Source organism: Psittacula echo, assembly GCF_963264785.1.
Source record: "Psittacula echo genome assembly, chromosome: 25".
Classification (NCBI taxonomy): Eukaryota; Metazoa; Chordata; class Aves; order Psittaciformes; family Psittacidae; genus Psittacula; species Psittacula echo.
This window is the reverse complement of record NC_137760.1, coordinates 1,146,655-1,167,719: the sequence shown is the minus strand read 5'-3', so window position 1 is coordinate 1,167,719 and position 21,065 is coordinate 1,146,655. Positions and strand designations below refer to the sequence as shown.

General features: G+C 52.6%; 3 protein-coding genes across 3 annotated transcripts; 2 read left to right on the top strand and 1 right to left on the bottom strand.

Annotated features, from left to right (window-relative positions):
- Nucleotides 1-705: 705 nt before the first annotated feature.
- Nucleotides 706-2,683, top strand: BOLA3 (bolA family member 3). Its single transcript, XM_080634672.1, has 4 exons — nt 706-742; nt 1,012-1,135; nt 1,260-1,348; nt 2,591-2,683. Exons 1-4 carry the CDS (start codon nt 707-709, stop codon nt 2,654-2,656), a joined length of 315 nt encoding a protein of 104 aa, XP_080490798.1. The 5' UTR covers nt 706; the 3' UTR covers nt 2,657-2,683.
- Nucleotides 2,684-2,817: 134 nt separating this feature from the next.
- MOB1A (MOB kinase activator 1A) lies at nt 2,818-10,151 on the bottom strand. The gene is made up of 6 exons (XM_080634615.1): nt 10,042-10,151; nt 7,510-7,676; nt 6,089-6,182; nt 4,698-4,831; nt 3,989-4,152; nt 2,818-3,380 (listed from the first exon to the last, which is right to left on the bottom strand). The coding sequence occupies exons 1-6, from the start codon at nt 10,053-10,055 to the stop codon at nt 3,303-3,305; spliced, it is 651 nt and encodes a 216-aa protein (XP_080490741.1). The 5' UTR covers nt 10,056-10,151; the 3' UTR covers nt 2,818-3,302.
- A 1,133-nt stretch (nt 10,152-11,284) lies between these two features.
- Nucleotides 11,285-20,465, top strand: MTHFD2 (methylenetetrahydrofolate dehydrogenase (NADP+ dependent) 2, methenyltetrahydrofolate cyclohydrolase). Its single transcript, XM_080634547.1, has 8 exons — nt 11,285-11,419; nt 14,706-14,890; nt 15,753-15,875; nt 16,321-16,473; nt 16,561-16,668; nt 17,278-17,370; nt 18,620-18,745; nt 19,711-20,465. Exons 1-8 carry the CDS (start codon nt 11,334-11,336, stop codon nt 19,848-19,850), a joined length of 1,014 nt encoding a protein of 337 aa, XP_080490673.1. The 5' UTR covers nt 11,285-11,333; the 3' UTR covers nt 19,851-20,465.
- Nucleotides 20,466-21,065: the final 600 nt, after the last annotated feature.

The window sequence follows — 21,065 nt, the reverse complement described above, 5'->3', positions numbered from 1 at the left end:
GTACAGGGACAGCAGCATCAATCTCACACTTGGATCAGGCGTTTACAAAATCACCTGGAAAGTGGAACGCCTCCTTCCCAAGCTGGCTTTTCTGCTGGGAAAGAATGGATCCAGTCTGGGCAGGCAGGGAAAGGGGCCCAAATCCCACTCAAATCCGGGTGGATTTCCAGCTTTTGTGGATCTGAAGGGTTCGGGTTAGGTCTGGTTGGGTGATGGTGAGGGTTAGTTTCTCGCTGGAAATCCATCTGGGGCGGGTTCGGGGGCGTGTTCATTCCTGCCTTGATTCCTCACTCTATTTCTCAAGGTGCTTTATTGATCGTGGCTGGGCAGGGAATGACCACGTTCAGCACTGAGGCAATGCAGAGCTGATGGTTCATGATAATGAAAATCACGACCCTGAGACGCAAGCCCCTTGCCCACAGAGCCCCTTACCCATGGGCTGTGGAGCACCTTGCTCGGCCCTGTTCCATCCAACAGGACCCCCCTGTGCTCTGGGCAGCCTGGGATGCTGGGATGCTCCCACGGTGCTCCAGGATGCCCGAGAGTGGGCATCAGAGAGACCGGACGCAACAGCCCGAAGTCCTCCACCAGGGCCCTCCGAGCCGATAGGGGTCGCGGCGGTGCAGCGCCATTCCCGACCCCTTCCCTGCTGGCTGATTGGCTGGTGCTCGGAGAGCTCGGGATGTGACCCTGCGTCCGGGCCAGTATGGCCGCCGCTGTGGGGCTGCGGGGATGGGGCCCGGTGAGTGTTCCCGTGTGTCCGTCTGTCCTCTGCGGGCCCTGTGCCTGTGTGTCCGGCCCTGGCCGTCTGCCCGAGCCCCCTCCAGCTGTTTCGGGTCCGTCTCCTTCTTTGTGCCCCCCGGTCGCGGTCGGTGCTTCCTCGCGTTGCGTGTCCCCTGTAACGGCATCGGTGAAGGCGCCTTCCTCCTCTCCATCCTCTTCCCCCCTCTTCTTCCTGTTCCCCCTCTTTCCGCCTTCCCAGAGGCGTTTCTCAGGGATGTTTCCCCCCAGCTCCTGCTGCGAGGCAGCTCCTGGCGCAGCTTCACCTCGCAGACGGACGGCGAAGCGCGAGTGAGCCGCGTCCTGCGGGAGAAGTTCCCCCGCGCCGCCGCCATCCGCGTCGTGGACATCTCAGGTACAGCCGAAGCGCTTTGGCCCCCTCCGAACCGGCTGCGTGCTTGGGGGGACCCCCAGACAGGAGCAGGGACATGGGGGGGGGCACGGGGGACCCTCATTTGCTGCTGGCTCTGTGGTTGCAGGAGGCTGCGGGGCCATGTATGAGATTCACATCGAGTCGGAGGAGTTCAGAGAGAAGCGAACGGTGCAGCAGCACCAGATGGTGAACGAGGTAAGGGGCACTTGGGGGGGTTGTGTGCACTGCACTGCGGCTGGGCACTCAGGTGTGTGTGGGCACTTAGTGCTGATGTGCTGCCTGTACTCAAGCACCACAGTGCTTTGGTTCAGCACCACTGATGACGTGTATAGCACAACTGCTGCGTGCCCTCCCAGTAAAAACCACTCTGTCTCTGCCATTGTGTGTGCAGCCCTTGCAGAAGATGCTCTGCCTGTAGCAGGGCACTGTGTATATGTGTGTGCGCACAGTCAGTGCTGCACTAAAGTGCTGTGCACACACATACATAGTGCTGCCTGTGACATGCTGTGCCTGGTGGTGTATGACAGCATCACTCTTCCCCCCCACCCCCACCCTGGTAAGTGTAGCCCTTTTTCCCCCCTTCCCAGTAAACCCAGTGTAGCTTTCCCTCTCAATCAATAGTGTAGCTGTGTGCAGAGCACGTGTGGCTGTGAACTGGAGCACACTTAAGTACCCAACTCAAGGTGTTACAGGTAGAGCACTGGCAGTATGAGGCTGAGGGGCTGTGCCTGCAGGCACTGAGTGTCCAGAGTGGAACCCCTTTATTTACCTTCTCTCAGTAACCAGTGTCACCCTTCCCTCACAGCTCCACCACTGTGTGTACATACACCTGGGCACACGTATGTGCACAAGTGCTGTGTGAGTGTCACACTGATGCAAATAGGAGTCCTCCCTTTTTTCCCCCCTCACAAATAGGTGGTGGGGCACTTATGTGTGCACAGCATGTCCCTGTTGGTGTTGTGAGGTTACTACTCATTGTGAGTGCACAACACACAACGCATACTGTGTGCAGGACGTTGGAGCTCTTCCTTTCTTTAGACATCAATAACCACCACAGTCCTTAAATAATAGTGTGTGTAAGCCGCTTAAGTGAGGGTGCTGCACTGTGTGCAACCCTTACACGTAGGCCCAGTGCTTACACCATGTTGTGGTGTTCTGAAGCGTGTGTACACAAGTGTTGGTGTTAAGTAAAGGGCTGTGCACATGCACAGTGCCAAAAACAGACTGCGGAGCACTTAGCTGCCGTTTAATGTAGTAAGAGCAGCAGCTGTGTACCTGGTTTGCAGTGCTTGTATTCACATACACGAGACAGCACCTGGGAGTGCATGCACACACACAGCATTCTGACAGTAGTGTAATACTCTCCCCTTGCACTGTGCACAAGCACTTCACTCAGAGCTGCTGCTCCCCCTCAGCGTGGTGCTTGTGTCATTGCAGGCACTAAGTGAGGAGATCAAGAGTATGCACGGACTGCGAATCTTCACCTCCACCCCTAAACCCTGAGCAATAAAGGTGCTGCCTCCTTCCAGACACTTCCTGTGCTGTTTTGTGCTGCCTCCTTCCAACTGTCCTCATGGGCTGTGTTTTCAGTCAAGGCACCTGTGCATAGGGGCTGGGGGGTTCAAGGGAAAGAAGGAAGAAGAGGAGGCACCCCCCTCTTCCTCTGAAAGAACAGCAGGAAGGAGAAACTTTATTATTGCCTTGCCACACGGTGGGGTCCCTCCCTCAGCCCCCCACTGTGTGAACACCTTCAGCCCAGGACCAGGCACTTTTCTTCCTCCCCCCCCATGCTGCTGCCGCCAAAGGGGAGGTGAAGGCTCTGGGCCAAAGTGCACCTCTTCTGCAAAAATAAGCACTTCCAAAAATAAGCTGAGCCACTCTGGGCTTAGGCACAGAGGAAAACTTTACCTCTGGGAGGAGAAAGCAGCTGAGCAGCAGTCGGAGCTTCACCCCATGCTTATGGGGAACCAAACCTGCTCCAAGTCCAGGTCCCATCTTCAACCAGAGCACAGTCTTTGCTGGGCTTGTGCACACACAGCCTGGAGAACCATGTGGGCTGCAGAGGCTGGGGCTGCACAGCAGAAGCGTGGAAGTGGCTGGAGTATAACGCAGAAAGGAGCAGCCAAAAAGGGTCCTCCCTGGAAAAGTCTTATCTGTCCTTGGAGCCCAGCTTCTCAATCAGTTCCTGCAGAGGAGCCAGCTCCCGCCTGTCAATCAAGTTGAATTCCTGGCAGGGAAAAAGCAATACAAAAACTAAAGGCACCACTCAAAGCGCTTCTGGAAAAACACATCCCAGTGTGTGTGCTGGGAAGCTGCTGTGTCAGTGTGTGCCAGTGCCCAGGAGAACATCAAACCAGCCTCTCATTTCCCTGCAGAGAAATTCAGGCATTTCAGGACAACAGAATATTTTCTGCTGTCACCAAGCTGCTCAGCACAAGTCACGCATGCAGTCATATGGAACAGGTTGTTGAAATACTGGCAAGGAAAAAGGGTGCCACCACCATTTCTAAGTTGATTCTTGGAGCTACAAACCCACAAAGTTCTCCTCTGAGCCTGACTGCTTTTCCTGCAGGTTGACAGCTAAAACCCAAGAAGGAAATTAAAGCATTTACAGCCAGCTTGACCATGCTTTCTGCAAAAATACCCCAAAAATAAAACCCACAGACCTACACTGCTGCAGCTGCATAGTTCACATGGCACAGATGGTGGGAGCTGAGTGGCTCATACAGGGTACACCACAGATCTTTGAAGAGCAAAGAGGTGTTGAAATCCAACTCCCCTTAAAAGCAAATGGGGAATGACAAACCCCAGAGATCTCACTGTTTCACAACTCACCTGCACAAAGAAGATAAAGTGCTTGAAGGAGGTGTTGAGGTGGGCCTCCTCCTGCAGCCGCATGACAGAATCGAAGTGCTGGTGGTAGATGTGGGCATACACACGGAACAGCCGCTTCAGGATCGTCTTGGCCACTGACATGAAGTTCTTGGGAAAAGGAACCCCTGAATCATAGGATCAACCAGGTTGGAAAAGACCTTTAACATCATTAAGTCCAACCGTTCCCCAGCACTGCCAAGGCCACCACTAACCCATGGCACTGAGGGCCTCGTCTCCACGGTGTGTGAACACTTCCAGGGACAGTGACTCCAGCACTGCCCTGGGCAAACCGTTCCAATGCCTGAGCACCCTTTGGGGAAGGAATTGTTCCTCAGCTCCATCTAAACCTCCCCTGGTGCAGCTTAAGGCCATTTCCTTTTGTTCCCATCACTTGTTCCTTGGAAGAAGAGACCGACTCCACCTCACTACAACCTCCTGTCAGGCAGTTGTAGAGAGTGGTAAGGTCCCTCCTGGGCCTTCTCTTCTTCAGACTAAACTCCCCAGGGTCCTCAGCCGTTCCTCATCACACTTGTGCTCCAGGCCCTGCACCAGCTCCATTGTCCTCTGGACCCAACTCCAGCACCTCAGTGTCTCCAAAGAGCACAGGTGAGTCCTTCAGTTTGGTCAGAAGAACCAAAGCCAGACATTGCAGCAGTGAGGCCACACTTACCTATCTTGGAGGGGAAGAGGGTTTCATCATCCAGCTGGTCCTGCACCCACGTCATCAAGTAATCGATGTACTTCGGGGCCGAGCACTTGATAGGCTTCTTGATGTTGGTGCCATCTGCCCAGTGGTACTCGTACCTGTGGGGAGAGGGAAGGAAAATCAATTGTTTGCTCAGGCCCTGCAGCTTCCTCTTTATCCCAGTAAGGAGCAACGCAGCAATGCTAATGCTCCTCTAAAGCAACAAGAGCAGCACTTTGAGTTTCTCAAGCACAATACAACAGAGTGGAGTTAACGCCTGCATTGTGGCCACCCTTGGGGATTTAACCCTCAAAAGTTAACTTCTACTTTGTGGCAACCTCCTCCATCAACATTTCCTTAAATTAAAACAAAAACTGGCCAAAAAGGAAGCATCAGGGCTGTTGCCCACCATTCAAATTAATTCACTGATGGCTTTCAGACAGCCTCCAGGAATTTGGTGCTTCTTCTCCCCTTCTCATGAGGTGGATGAGCTCTGCAAGAGACCCTCCCCAGGGCTGCACATTAGCCAAAGGCTTTTGGAAGCCAGCAGCTCAAATCAACATATGTGGTCATTGATCCCATGGCTCCTCCAGACCAGGGCTGATGTTCACTTGGCACAACCCACTTTCTCAGAGATCTTCTGCAAAATCCCTCAAAAGCAGGGAATCCTCCCCCTGGTGTACTTCGTCTGTTGGCTTTTGACCAGCAACAAGCAAAAACAGAGCCATTTAAACAGGAAACTGTTACAGGAAACATCCCCCAGTATAGAAACAGGAACTTGCATCTACATACTTGTGGGTAGAAAAGCAGGGCAGGATGTGACAGACTGATTCAACAAGGCAGATAATACCAGCCTTGATGCAGCATAGGGAAGACCCAGAAGACACTTGGCTGGTTGCTACCACACGTACCTGTCTCTAGAAGCACTTCCTGGCTTTAGAATCACTTGTGCTTAGAAAAACCACACTCTGGTCTCTCAGAGCACCAGCTCTGTCAGCACTGACAGGTTACTTGAGTCTTTGACAGTGAGACCAGACACTTCCAGTCGAGTCAGGTCTCACATTTTCATTAAGACAAACTATTTCAACAACCAATCATTTTAGCTTCTAAACACAGGGACCCAATCAACAAGGAATAAAAAAGATCCTCATGCATACTTCCCCTGGACAGATACTGACTGATGGCTACACACAGCCTCCCCAACAAACAGCGTGGCTTCATGTATGGGTAAATGACCCCAGGAGAGCACAGTACTGTACCTTGACCTGATCTGGACACATCCCATCCTCTTTCTAGCTTCTTTGTGCACATGCTTGAGTGACCCCTGCACTCATCTGCATAGAAACTGCGGCCACAGACCACAGGAAGCATCTCACCTTGGTCCTGCAGACATGACTGGGCAGCTTGCCTCTGTGCAGAACTCTGTGATGGTCCCATACAGCATGTTGATTTGGTTGAAGAAATCAACCGCTGGAAAGGAAACACATGAAGTTTACTCCAGGTGTGACACAAAGCTGATGAAGTGCCGGATCACCCTCCTGCAGCCAACACAGCTTCTGAGGATCACTGTTATGGGCCCTCAGAACTCCCAGCAAAAACAAGCATCCTTCTTCTGTATAATGTCACATCACTGATGACTTCCACGACTTTTGGACCATCTAGGAATTGGAATTGCTCTGTCAATTATTCACCCTCTGGCTGCCACCACTAACTGATTTGTGTGGCACAAAGCTCCATTAAGCCTGGCATACCTCGGACTGCTTTAGGTTCCTGACACCTTTACAGTACCTCAAAAACCTGACTGATTTTGATAATATGGGAGAGATCTTTCTTAGATTAGAGATCTGTGGCCTGACTTACTGCCTTCCATTGTTCAAAACTACCCTTTCGTCCTTCAGCCTCCAAAGAAACAGTGTTCAAGGCCAGGAATAGCAACTGCTAAAAGCAAAATAAATGTGCATTTTCTGGCTTTTTAAACTATGCATGCAGTAAAAGTAAAATGAAACTAGAATCATAGAATCACACAGCATGGTTTGGGTTGAAAAGGACATTAAACTCATCTATTTCCAACACCCTGCCACTGGCAGGGACACCTTCCACTAGAGCAGGTTGCTCCCAAGCCCCATCCAACCTGGCCTTGAACACTGCCAGGGATGGGGCACCCTGTGCCAGCACCTCAGCACTCTCACAGGAAAGAACTTCTTTGTATCTAACCTGAACTTCCCCTGTTTCAGTTTGAACCCATCACTCCTTGTACTATCACTCCAGTCCCTGACGCAGAGTCCCTCTTCAGCATCCTTGTAGCCCCCTTCAGACACTGGAAGCTGCTCTGAGGTCTCCATGCAGCTTCTCTCTCCAGGCTGAAGAGCCCCAATTTTCTTAGAAAACAAAGAAGAAACTCTACAAACCCAAAGTTCAGTGGAGAACACTGTTCCACTTTTCCCCTGGATTATCTGCTGCCACTGCTTTCACAGTTGACAACACTAATTCCTAATTCCAAAGAGTGACACTGGAGGGTTGCTGCCCAGTACAAAAATGACCATTCACACACCTCATCCCCTTGGCAAGTCTGAACTCAGAAAACCCCACCCCAAAACCACAACAGGGCAGGTTTGCACCTCACTTTTTTGCACCTTTACTTTCCTTTTATCCCAACTCAGTCACCTAAATAGAGCATGCCTGGGGGAAAGAATGTCATTCAGGGAATTTCAAGCTGCTTCTGAGGCTAAACCCCAGAGATTTTTGGGTTTCTCATCCACCTCCACACTTGAGTGCATCCCTCTTTTGTAGCACTTACTGTTAACTGCAATCCACTCATTAAGATCCTCGCCCTCCGGCAGCATAACTGCTTGTCTGAGGTTACCACTCCCCAGCGTGGCTTCCGCATGTTTCAGGAGCTCGTACTGATGGGAGCCTTCGGGGATGTTCTTCTTGGGTTTAAATGTTTTTGAAGACCGACTCCCACTGATGAGAGAGAAAGCATTTCCAGTCAGTGCTTTAACAGCATTCCCTTCCCAGAAACATTTCCTGTATTGCCCTTTGCTACCCAGCACTTTCAACCAGGGTGACACCAGCCCTTTCCCACTTCCCCCAACCCTACATGCTCACACACAAGCCACCCTCCTGCTTCCCTCTTTCACCTGCCCTTTTTAAAGGTGACAAATGGTGTGTGCAAAGGCCCAAAGACTCATCAAGCAACAGTGGATCATGGACATAAAAAGCCCACATAAAACTGGCAGGGAATGGAAGAACCTCCCAACCAGGTCAGTTCGACAGTGGCAAATATGAGATGTGCTGTAGGAAACAGCTTGCTAAAAATAGTAATTTAATAGACTCCAGCCCCAAAATGCAGATCACCACCACAACCATCTTTCCCTGTGCTCAGTGGCTGTTAGCGTTCAGCACAACGCCTCACTGAACCCCTACCCAGTCCCTCCAACTGGCTGCACCACAGCCTCTCCCCACTCAAAATGGAGGGAGTTTTGATACCTTTCAACCACAACACATTAACTTTCAGCCCCCACCAGCTCTCTGCTTCCCAGTACAAACAGGATGGCTCAGGGGAAATGGGCATTCCACCCCCATTGCACGTAGTGCTGGCACATGCCTCATGGGCTTCCTGCTGTGATGTTCTGCCCTTGCTTTACACACTGTTTACAAAGTTCAGTGTGGAAACAAGACCTTCAGATCCAGCTCACTCCTAAACCAAACCACTGCCTCCTGCTACTGCCAAAATACAGGACACAGCACATCACCAACCCTAAACCCTAGGAGGAGGGTCCCCAGCTCCTTCTTAAACCACAAAACACCTCCAGTTCTCACCCACATCCTAGCGGGCCTCAAGAAGCCCCTCTCACATCTTACAAGCTTTCACATTCACATCACAGATCTGCAACAGGCCACCCTCAACAAATGATTAAAGATGCATTTTGGACATCACATGCCTGTAGGGCTGCCAAGTGAAGTACATCCCCCCTGCAACCATCTCACCTCACAGTGGGGCAGCCCCTCACACAAACACCAGCCAGCACCCTTTATCCACAGATGCAGGGTAAGGCTCACCCAAAGCCCCACAGTGGAGCATCCCTGCAGACACCCCAACCCCCTCAGCACCTCCCCAAATTCCCTTAGAAGACCAATCTCTTAAATTCTCCCCACTTGGGAAGGATTAACCCTCAGAAGACAACCCCTCCCCAGAGCCCTCCCTCTAAGACTGACCCCCAAAAGCTCCCTATCCCCTTATACATCCCCAAAGCCCTCCCCACATTCCACAGCACTCACCTAACACCATCACTCCTTGGGGTGCCAGCCCTCTGAGGTTACCATGCTCCCACTGCCAGCATCCCTTCACATCCCAGCCTGGAACCCTTCCCCTGCCTGCCACCTTCTCTTACCCCATCTTCCTCCCCACAAACTACACCCCTAGGGCTCATCCTTCCCAGGACTACACTCCCCCCGAAGTGTGTTCCACCCCTGCCGCAGACATCCCAGGGACTCTCCAAAACCTGCTTCCCAAAGGGCCAAAGCCCTCCTCAAGCTCCTCATGAGTCCCCCAGGACCTCTGCCCAAAGCCACCCAAGGCTTCCTCCTAAAGCCTCCCTTAAGAGCCCTTCTGTGCCTCATCACAGAGCCTTAAAATCATAAAATCACAGACTCGTTTGGGCTGGAAGGGACCTTAAAGCTCATCCAGCTCCAACCCCTGCCACGGGCAGGGACCCCTTCCACTGGAGCAGCTTGCTCCAAGCCCCTGTGTCCAACCCGGCCTTGAACACTGCCAGGGATGGGGCAGCCACAGCTTCTCTGGGCACCCTGTGCCAACGCCTCAGCACCCTCATAGGGAAGAGTTTCTTCCTTATATTCAACCTAAACTTCCCCTGTTTCAATTTAAAGCCATCACCCCTTGTCCTAGCCCTGCAGTCTCTGATGAAGAGCCCTTCCTCAGCTCCTGGGCACCCCTGGGGCCTTCAACCCCCAAAACCCTTCCTTGAGGTCCAGGATTTCCCTCAGAACCCCCAACACTCCTTGCCCCATGGCCTCAGGGCCTCCGCAAAACCCTTCCTCCCCTTCAATCCCCTCACACACCTAACCCTCAAGACCTCCCCAAGCGCTTCCTCCTGCAATATCACAAACAAATCATGATGCTCTCTCCTCACACACACACATATACAAATACATATACACCCACACACACCCCCCAACCCCTCTCATCGTCTCCCTGCAGAGGCCTTCCCCACCAAATCCTCTCACACAGCACCTCCCCAAAGCCCCTTCTCCCCCTCAAAGCTCCTCAGCCCCCCTCTAAGCCCCTCCCCGGGGCCCGGGCACTCACAAGAGGAAGCTCATGGCGAGGGGAGCCGCGGCCGGGGCCGGGCTGAGGTAAACGAAGCGCCAGCAGCTCCTCTACCGCTCAGCCCCAGCTCCGCGAGCGCCCCGCCGCCAACTCTCGCGAGAGCTCAGCCATGGGGCGGGGCTTCACGCTGAAGTGAGATGGGGGGGCCGCTCCCGGCGCCATCGTCATGGCAACAGCCCCTGGGCTGAGGAACACGTGGGTCTGCGCTGGCTTCGAGCATCAGCCATGGGGCTGGGACTCCCCAGGGACCTGCGACCCTCCCATATGTCTGGAGACCCCCAGAGCTCCCTTCTCATGGGTCTGGGGACCCCCCATGGGCCAGGAGATCCCCAAAGCCTCCTTCTCATTGGCCTGGGTACATTCCTATGGTTCTGGGGACATACCTATCAGCATGGAGACCCTTCCAGGGACTGGGGTCCCCCAGAACTCCCATCACATTGGCCTGGGGACCTCCCCATCAGCATGGGACCCCAAAAGCCCCTCTGCATGGGTCTGGGGACCCACTCCCTGGGCTTGGGGACTCCCAGAGCCTCTTTCTCATGAGCCTGGAGAACTCCCATGAGCCTGAGATCATTCTGAACCCCCTCCGTATCAGTCTGGGCACCCCCAAAGGTGCTTTCCTGTAGGCCTCCTTTTCATGGGACTGGACACAACCCAATGGGCCTAGGGACCCTGCTGCTCTAAGGTCTCCCCTTAAGGAGCCTTCTCTTGTCCAGGCTGACCCAGCCCAGCTCTCTCAGCCTGGCTCCAGAGCAGAGCTGCTCCAGCCCTCGCAGCATCTCCATTGCCTCCTGTGGCCTCACTCCAACAGCTCCGTGTCCCTCTTGTGTTGCTGTCCTCACACACACGTTCCCACCTCTCCAGGTCCGAATGGTCTCAACCCCGGGTCTAATCCCCATCCCCATCCTGGACCCCACTCCAGACTCAGCCCCTCACCTTGCGCAACCCTCAGGCTCTCTTGCCCACTTGAGCCCAGCCAATGAGCTCCGCCGTGCCCAATTAGAGCGGGGAAGCCCTGCCCACCCCACCAATCACACTCCTCCTTCTCCTTTCGCCCCTCCCACCTCTTTACCGAGCCCCTCTCTCCCTCTCCCCCAATCACAGCGTGGATCGCCCGCTCCGCCCGCCTCCTTCCCTCTTCTCCGCCACTCAACTCTCTCCTCCGCGCCGCTCGACGCGCTGATTGGTTCCCGCCGGCCGCGCTATATAAACCGGCGGGTCTCACAGACTGTGCGACTGGCACTCCGGGTCCCTCGCCGCCCGCTGCTGCCATGGCAACCGCGCTGTGCCCGCTCCGCAGCCTGGCGAGCTCCGCGCTCCGGCCCCGCGGCCGCCGCATCCACCTCAGCGCGCCCAGGTACGGCCCGGCCCGGGGTTGATGTGTGTGGAACCGGGGCCCGCCCGCCTCTTCCGCCCAGTCCCGGGGTGCGGAGGGATGAGGGAGGGGGGGACCCGGTTACCCATCCCGGACCCACATTGTCCACCGGGTGAGGGTAAGGGCCCGTCTCGCCGCTGCCAGCCATGGGGATGAATGAGGCGACCCCCAGCGGCCGCGCCGGGCGTTGCAGGCTGATGAAATCCCGCTCCCGCCTTGCATGGGATGCTCCGGGCATCCATCCACCGGGCAGGGGCGCACCGGCTCTGCCTGGCCCTCCCGCACCCTAGCGGGGCCTCTTGGGACTGGGCTCACCCCGGGTGTACGTGAGGTGAGAGGGACCAGAGCCCCCAGAGCATCCCGCCCGTGCCCCACCTCATCTTCCACTCCATGGGGTTTGGTCTAATGCAGTGAAGCAGCCCTGGAGAGAGCTGTTCCCTGCTCTAAACCCGGCTACGACTTTGGCTTCCCTGGAGCTTATGAGGGGAAGATGCTGCTCTCTGCCCTCTGGGCAGCCCCGTCTCGGGCTATAGGAAAATCCAGGCTCTTGGCATGAGTTGTTTCTGATATTATGATTTCTCCTTGTGCTTGCCAGGCACTCGTAATAATTCCTTTTAGATGAGAGTAGACATGCATAAGAATTAGAGAGCCAGTGGGCTATGCTGGCTTGGGATGGGTTTTTACTGGTTGCTGTTAGATAGGTTTGAGTGGATGATTGCTGTTAAGGATGAAGTAATATTTAATTCCCTGTAAATGGGGAGAACTACATAATTGTGTAGGGCAGGGATTAAAACCGCACAGAGGACCACAGAATCCCAGACTGGTGTGGATGTGAAAGGACCCTAAAGCTCCTCCAGCTCCAACCCCTGCCACGGCCAGGGACACCTTCCACTGGAGCAGCTTGCTCCAAGCCCCTGTGTCCAACCTGGCCTTGAACACTGCCAGGGATGGGGCAGCCACAGCTTCTCTGGGCACCCTGTGCCAGCGCCTCAGCACCCTCACAGGGAAGAGCTTCTGCCTAAGAGCTCATCTCAGTCTCCCCTCTGGCAGGTTAAAGCCATTCCCCTTGCCCTGTCCCTACAGGCCCTTGTCCCAAGCCCCTCTCCAGGTTTCCTGCAGCCCCTTTAGGCACTGGAGCTGCTCTAAGGTCTCCCCTTAAGGAGCCTTCTCTTCTCCAGGCTGACCCAGCCCAGCTCTCTCAGCCTGGCTCCAGAGCAGAGCTGCTCCAGCCCTCTGCATCTCTAAGTAGGCAAAACACTTTCCTACTTCTTATGTGGCTGTCCTAAAGCAGTTGTTGCAGTGATTCTTCCTGGTGGCAGCTGTCCCCAGAGCTCCAGGATCGGCATTGTACCTAGAGAAGATCAGAAGACAGGAGCCTTGAATTTAATGGAGGAAACTGTACATGAGGCAGGTGAGGGATTTTTAAGGAGAAACTGCAGCAATTTACTTGCTCCTTTTCAATGTTGTGTTGCAGGGAGGGTTGGAACCACAATTGGTGTGGTTGGGCTTTTCTCCCATGGGTCAGTTGTCTCCTGGATTCCTGTGGCAAGCTAAATAGGTTGCAGTGCTGATGCATCTTGCTTGGGGATTGCCTCAGAAGTGATTCTTTGTGATCTGGAAAGGTCCCATGGATGACATGGTAGCTTCCCAAATCACAAGGAATCACAGTAATGCTTCTGTGAGTATCTTTGCTCCAGCTCAGAGGTAAGAGCAATTGGGCAAGTGACTCAGGTGCTTGTCATGAAGCCTTGCAGCAAGGCAAGACATAAACATCAGGTCTAGAAGTGAAGCTTGTGAAGGCAAATCCTCTCACAAAGGGATTACTGGGTGAGAATGATGCTCAAGTAAGAGTCACAGTGATAACCTAAAGAAAAAGAGCCAAGCATGAGGAGTGAGCAGCCTGTTGTGACAGGGACTGGCCAGCTATAGGTCAAGGCTTTCTATATCCTGCAGGGTGTCCAGTTGCCTGGAATATATTTGGCAGTGACTGGATATTACCATTTCTAATTTAGAAATGTATGTGAGGAGCTGTTCTGACGTTGTTCAGATGGGCAAACTTCCCTTCTACTCCAGACAGACACTGGAGTCTGTTGGAGGGGGTGAAACCACATACCCCAGCTCAGCTTTAGCAGCCTGAAAGTACAGCTTGAGAGGAGAGGGTGTGAGGTTGGCTGTGCAAGGTGCGTGCTGTGCTAGATGATCGGACTTGCCAAGGAATCTGGGTGGGATGAGGATCTCTGGGAGCAGCACTCCATACGGAAGTACAGCACGCTGTGCCAATGCCAGAATTACTCCATAGACCTCTTCAGTGGGGGAAGCTCCACTGGAGTGAGTTCTGCTTTTTGTGAGTCTGTTGTAGTGAAGCTGTCATGCCTTCACAAGGAATGGGTGACTGCCTTTCTAAAAATGGCAGCTATGAGTGTTTTAGCTTGAGATGTGTGCCAGGAAAACGAGGCACACAGATTCTAGCAGAGAAGAACGTGTGTGCTCTCTCAGGCTGCATGAATAAGCTGATTTCTCTGGCAGTCCTGTTTGCTGAGCCCAGCTTTGGGCATCTTTAAGGCTGAAATGTACTGCTTGACATTATTTGGCAAAAAGTTGCAAATGGCTTGTACAGAGCTCAGGGAAACTTCACCCTGCATCCAGCTCTGGGGCAACAGCACAAGAGGGACACGGAGCTGCTGGAGTGAGTCCAAAGGAGGCCACAGAGATGCTGCGAGGGCTGGAGCAGCTCTGCTCTGGAGCCAGGCTGAGAGAGCTGGGCTGGGTCAGCCTGGACAAGAGAAGGCTCCTGAAGGGGAGACCTTAGAGCAGCTCCAGTGCCTAAAGGGGCTGCAGGAAACCTGGAGAGGGGCTTGGGATGAGGGCCTGTAGGGACAGGACAAGGGCAATGGCTTTAACCTGCCAGAGGGGAGACTGAGATGAGCTCTTAGGCAGAAGCTCTTCCCTGTGAGGGTGCTGAGGCGCTGGCACAGGGTGCCCAGAGAAGCTGTGGCTGCCCCATCCCTGGCAGTGTTCAAGGCCAGGTTGGACACAGGGGCTTGGAGCAACCTGCTCTAGTGGAAGGGGTCCCTGCCCATGGCAGTGGTTGGAGCTGGGTGAGCTTTAGGGTCCCTTCCAACCCAAACCAATCTGGGATTCTATGAAAAGAGCCTTTTCTGCCCTGACTTGCTTTTTGCATCTGTTTTTCCTGGTCTGTGTTGCCCAGAGCTTGGGTTTGAAGGTCTGGGGAGTGCTGAGTGCTTTGGTAACACCTTATCTGTTGCAGCAATGACGCGGTTGTGATCTCGGGCAGGAAGCTGGCCCGGCAGATCCGGCAGGAAGCCTGTCACGAGGTTGAGCAGTGGGTAGCAGCTGGAAACAAGAGACCTCACCTCAGCGTTGTCCTCGTGGGTGAGAATCCAGCGAGTCACTCCTATGTGCTGAACAAAACCAAAGCGGCTGCTGACGTTGGTATGTCTGTGCTCTGCTCTGCTAAAGTGGAGCTACTCACTGTTTTATCTCACTTTAGCTGATGCTGGACTCTGGGAGAAGCTTTTTGGGATGTCTCCATCTGGCAGCTTTCCACCTCAGCTCTGTGGCAGTTTGTTTGACCCAGCATTTGCTTTATGACTCTTCTGGCTGCCTTCCTTGTACTGGGATGGAGTTAGTAAACACGATCCATTTATGTGTTGTGCCATTTGGGCCCTTTGGGACAACATCAAGCTCTGTAGTTTGGATTTGCAGTTGTCCTATGGCCATATAAAACACAGGCAAGGCTCAGATTTGCCACCTTTCCTCAGCTGCCTGAGATGCAGTTGTCATTCAGCAGCCTTAACACCCTCTGACTCCTTCCGGTCTTGCAAGCTGAGGCCCTGCTTGGTGTTGAGCCAAGCGTGCTTGGGGAGAAAATGTGCTGAAACGGGTTGGGGCAAGAAATGGTTTATTTTTCCCTTTGGTTCTGTGCTGCTGAAGCCTTATGGAGCTGAGGTTTTTGAGGCTAACATCCCCCTACTGCTGTGTCCAGAGGGACCACAGGGTGTGTGGCTGCACCTTCATCATTGCACCATTTCCTTAGGTTGAAGTCCTGCCTGCACTCGGAGGGTCTCTGTTCTCAAATAGTCCTTTCCAGGTCATTAGACTGACACTAATTGTCCTTACACGTAACTCACAAGACTTGTCAAGGTCTCCAGCCTGGAAGGTACTTACTGTTACCCAAAGCATACAGCCTTGGTGTGTAGAGCAGTGAAACTTGGCAGCTTAAACCACATGGACTAAGGAAGTTGCTCTACTTGTGCACAAGTGATTTCCTAACATGGGACTTCTGGTTGTACAGGTATCAGCAGTGAAACCATCCTCAGGCCAGCTTCCATTACTGAAGAGGAGCTCCTGGATTTGATCAGCAAACTCAATAACGATGCCAATGTGGATGGCCTGTTAGTGCAGCTTCCTTTACCTGGTGAGTAGCTACACTTCCACCCACTCCTTTTTTACATAAAGCTTTTAAGAGATTGCATGTGCCAGGAATAGCAGCATAGGGGCTATCCTGTGCCATGAGGGGTGGCATCCTGCTATGATGTAGCTTAAAGAAGTTGATGCAGCTACTCCCTCACATGAGTTAAGCTGCTGAGGGTCACAGACGTCTATTCTTGTGTATGGAGTATCAGCTTCCAGAGTCAGAAGCTTGAGGCTGCCTAAAAATACCCTCTCAGCATTAGCAATGCTGAGATCTCAGAGTGGTTCCAGTCCCCTTCTGCTGGGAGCTGTAGCCTTGTGCTTGCTGTCTTGGGCAGCTTCAAGGCTCCAAACCCAAGGAGCTGGTGCAGCAGGTCAGGGCACTGGCTGACTGCAAAAAGCAGCTTTCTGGTTGATCCCTAGGGTTCAAGTTTTTTGTTTTCTTCCAGAACATATTGATGAACGCAAGATTTGCAACGCTGTGAGTCCAGACAAAGATGTTGATGGCTTTCATGTGATAAACGTGGGGCGCATGTGCCTTGACCAGTACTCCATGCTGCCAGCCACCCCCTGGGGGGTGTGGGAGATCATTAAGAGAACTGGTAAGTTGCTACTGCTGCAATATTTAGCTGTTGTCTGGTGTAACTCCAGCTTGTCTTTGTTTTAAGACTCCACTTTCTCCTTTGCAGGCATCCCAACGCTGGGGAAGAATGTGGTGGTGGCTGGCAGGTCGAAGAACGTGGGCATGCCCATTGCCATGTTGCTGCATACAGATGGCAGGCATGAGCGCCCAGGAGGTAGAAGCTTGGTGGCCTTGGAGCCCATGTGACAGGCAGCTGCAGAAGGAAGCCTTCTGCCTATCACACTGTCCTCTTGAGGCTCTGAAAGTGGTCCCAGCAACACTTTAGGGACTCTGGCCCATCACATTAGCCGTGGTCAAGGCTGAGGAATTAACTCTGTGCATAGTCATAGAATCCTAGAATGGTTTGGGTTGGAAGGGACCTTAGGGCTCATCCAGTTCCACCCCCCCTGCCATGGGCAGGGACACCTTCCACAAGAGCAGGTTGTTCCAAGCCCCGTCCAACCTGGCCTTGAACACTGCCAGGGATGGGGGCAATCTCTAAGGTCTCCCCTTAAGGAGCCTTCCCTTCTCCAGGCTCAACCAGCCCAGCTCTCTCAGCCTGTAAGTCGTGTAATGTTTCAGCCTTCTTCAGTGAGTCCTTGTCCTATTCCATGCCATATCCCTCCCTCTGACTTTGGAGGCTGCTCCCTAGGGAACAGCCTGTTCCATCAGGCCCTGATGTTCCTGATAAACACATGTGTGTCTCAAAGGGGAAGATCTAGAGATGTGGCTGGGTTTGGGCGTTACATGTGAATTAAAGCTCCATGTATCCACTCTCTTGCAGGTGATGCCACAGTCACGATATCCCACCGCTACACTCCCAAGGACCAGCTGAAGCAACACACTATCCGTGCTGATATTGTGGTAGCAGCAGCAGGTAAGACCTGACTCTAACAGCACAGACAAGGTGCTGAGGGTGAGGACTTCAAGTGAGGGGCTGTTTGAGCCAGTCAGTTGCTGCAGGCCTTCACCACAGGATTCACACACTTGTTCTTAGAAGCAGGGCTGCTTGGAGCCTTTGAAATGCAAAATAACATCTGGCAGGAAGGCTTTGGTGTGCGAAAACCTGATCAAATCTAGAGAACAGCTATAGACAGGCTCTTAACAGTTGTGGAGAGCTCTGTATTTCTGTGGGAGGAGGGAAAATAATGCCAAGATAGGATCTGCTTACCTAGAGACAGTCAAATGTTGAGGGACAGATGCTGTGCTGTCTTCAGAGCACAAGGACTCCTCAGAGGTGTACTCCTCTCCAGGCTGTTCACTTGGCATGGAGGCAGCTCATCAGCAGGGCAGTTGAGCTGATTTAGGATGTCTGACAGCAGAGGCTGGGTGGGATCCTGTGGGGAGGGAGGAGAGAAAACATGGGTTGGAAATCATGTATGGAGACAAGGTGCTGGAAGGATAAGGAGTGGTGTTGGAGGTGTCAGTGCGTGTCCTGATGGCAGAAGTGCTGCTAGCAAGTAAGACGCGTTCTAATCAAAGGGTGGCAGAGCAGAGGAAGGCTTGTGTGAAAGAGTTAACTAAGCAAGAGTGGAATAAGCTCCCGGCTCAGTCCTGAGGCAGGGGTATCTGGCAGGACCAGATAAACACACTCTTAACCTGAAAGCCTGGCTTAGCTGCAAACTGCTGCTCCCGCCCCTATCTCCCTGTCAGCCTGAGGGTTTTACAGCACCAGGGAGAAGCCAGTAGGCTGTGGTGGCCTTGAACACTGCTTCAACTTGCTGACTTAGTGCAGGGGTGAGAACACTGCTGGAGTTGCATGAACAAACACAGCCACAGACTTCAAATGCAGGCTTTAGGGTTTCAGTTTGGAAGAGGATGCTTTGGTCCCTGTTGCTTTGCCAGAACTCTTCCTGGGGGTGAATTCCAGCTCTGAGGTTATCAGTAAACCGCTCATATTCCTAATGGAGCCAAACATCACTAGCTCTGGGTTGTGGAGCTGGGGGGAACATATGCATTTTGTGGGATCATTTAGGTTGGAAAAATCCCTTAAGATTGAGTCCATCTGCTTTGTGAGGCAGGAAGACACAGGTGGATCAAAAGAAGGTGAACAAAGAAGGTGAATATAGGGTGAGAGGAACATATTGAGCTCCATGATAAGTTTGTGATTCTGTCATCCTTTGCAGGCATTCCCAATCTGATCACAGCTGATATGATCAAAGAAGGAGCTGCAGTTATTGATGTGGGAATAACGAGAGTGCAGGATCCCATCACTGCCAAACCCAGGCTGGTTGGGGATGTGGATTTTGAAGGTATGGAAAGGCTGTGGCTGGTTTCTTGAGCATTGAACATTTATGGTGGGGAGGAGAAGGTCCTGATTGATGTGACTGAGCTGATGCAGTTGGATGCTTGCGTTCTCTTGCTTGCTGTATCCAATATTGTGCCATAAAATCAACTAGTTTGGAAAAGACCGTTAAGCTCATCCAGTCCAACCATTCCCCAGCACTGCCAAGGCCACCACTAACCCATGGCACTGAGGCCTCGTCTCCACGGGGTGTGAACACTTGCAGGGACGGTGCCTGCAGCCCTGCCCTGGGCAGCCTGTTCCAATGCCTGAGCACCCTTTGGGGCAGGAATTGTTCCTCAGCTCCATCTAAACCTGCCCTGGTGCAGCTTGAGGCCGTTTCCTCCTGTCCTGTCACTTCTTCCTTGGAGAAGAGACCAACCCCACCTCACTACAACCTGCTTTCTGGAGAGGTTGCAGAACTTACCCTCTGGCTGCTGTTCATGGACCTTGCTCACCACTGTAGTGCCCAATGTGCTGTTGTGACAAACCCTGTGCCTCCAGCTGCCTGCTGAAACACCAGGAACCTCCTCCTGGAAGAACAAGAGAGGGAAAAGGTTGAGGTTTTGTTAGTTCTTTACTGTGGCTGCCTCCAGGGACAATTCTGAAGCCCACATCTAGTCTTGGACTTGACATTTCTGTGCTAGAAATCCAGCTGTTAGACCTTGCTTTTTGCTTTGCCCCCAGCTTGGGCTTTGCAGTTAAGCTTGGGTAGTAGCAGGGATGGACAGTTTGGTGTAGGGGAAAGTCCACCTTGAGAAACAACTATTCCTTAGCTGGTCGTAGAATCCCAGACTGGTTTGGGTTGGAAAGGACCTTAAGATCATCTAGTTCCAACCCCCCTGCTGATGTTAGACTGGTCACAGCTTCATGCTGGCCAGCCAGCTTGGGAAGCATTACTGACTCATGTGCTCCTGTCTTCCCTTCCTGCAGGGGTGAAGAAGAAAGCCAGCTACATCACCCCAGTCCCAGGGGGAGTTGGGCCCATGACTGTTGCCATGCTGATGAAGAACACCATCATCGCTGCCAAGAAGCTGTTGAAACCCAAAGAGCTGCAAGCATTAACAGTATAATAGGAGGCTCTGCTTAGCCCTGAGCATGACATTCCAAACTGACTCCCAAGCAGGCCGAGAGAAAATGCAATATATTTATTGTATTGGAAGTGGAATTTCCTATTCTGGGGTCATAGGTGTTTATTGGAAGCTGAAGCACATGGATGTTAGTCGTATGAAGGTGTGAGTATCTACACTCCTGGCCTACTTGTGCTAGCAAAGCTGCTTTACAGTTAAGTGAGCTCTTCTAGGAGCTGGTCCTGCTCTTGCAAGCTGGGATTAGGATCCTGGGAGCTCAGCGTGGCATTAGCAATCCCATGGGATGTAGAGCACTGCTCCACAGTGCAAAAGCAACAGCTTTGTGGTCCTGTCCTCACAAAATGCTCAGTCTGCCAGTGTTTGACTCATGCTGAGGTCTTCTCTATGCTGGATGTTTAGTTGAGTTAAGCTCTTCTGTAGGGGAAGTTACTTGAAGAAGATAAAATGAAAAGCCATATCTCTGTTCTCAGTCTGTGCAGGGCTCTGGGCAATGGTGGATCTGTTGTAACATGTTATTAGTGTGCAGCTAAGCTGGATTTTGGTTTTGCTATTTGAATGGTGACTTTTTAAAGCCTTTTTTCTAACCAAAGAACAAGATGGGGCTGTTGGTGTGTTCCCTGGGCACACAGGAGGCTGCCTGGGCTCTTGTCGAGTGTTGCAAGTGCTTAGTGAATGATGCAGGCTGGCTCTAAATAAAGTGTGGTAAGGTAAAAAAGCCCTGCTTGTGTCCTAGGATTATTCTTAAGTCTCCTACTTCTCCCAAAAGCAGTTTATTAAAGCTCTTGTTGGGCGATCTTCCTGCAGAGCAGGGTCAGTCTGGCTTCTCCTTTAGTTTAGCTGGAACACAACTGCTCCACGTATCAACCTGGTGCACAAGTAAGAAGGTCTTGTACTTTCATGCCTGAACAAAGCCCATTCTGCTTCCTGACTCTGTTTCCTAACGGGACAGTGTAAACTTCACCCTCCTAATGAGTAGTTTGCAAGCTGTAATTACTCACTGAACATTAACCTTACCTGAGGTTGCAATGCCTTGGGCAGGATGGAAAACTACTTGCATGCTTATTCGTGGGCAGTGAGGTAAGTCTTGGATTCCTTCCTCTTCATCTAAGTCATAGACTCCTTCCTCTTCACATATTGCCTGGAAAGGTTGATCCCACCTTCCCAGGAGCAGGAAAGGTTTGTTGTGATGCTAAAGGG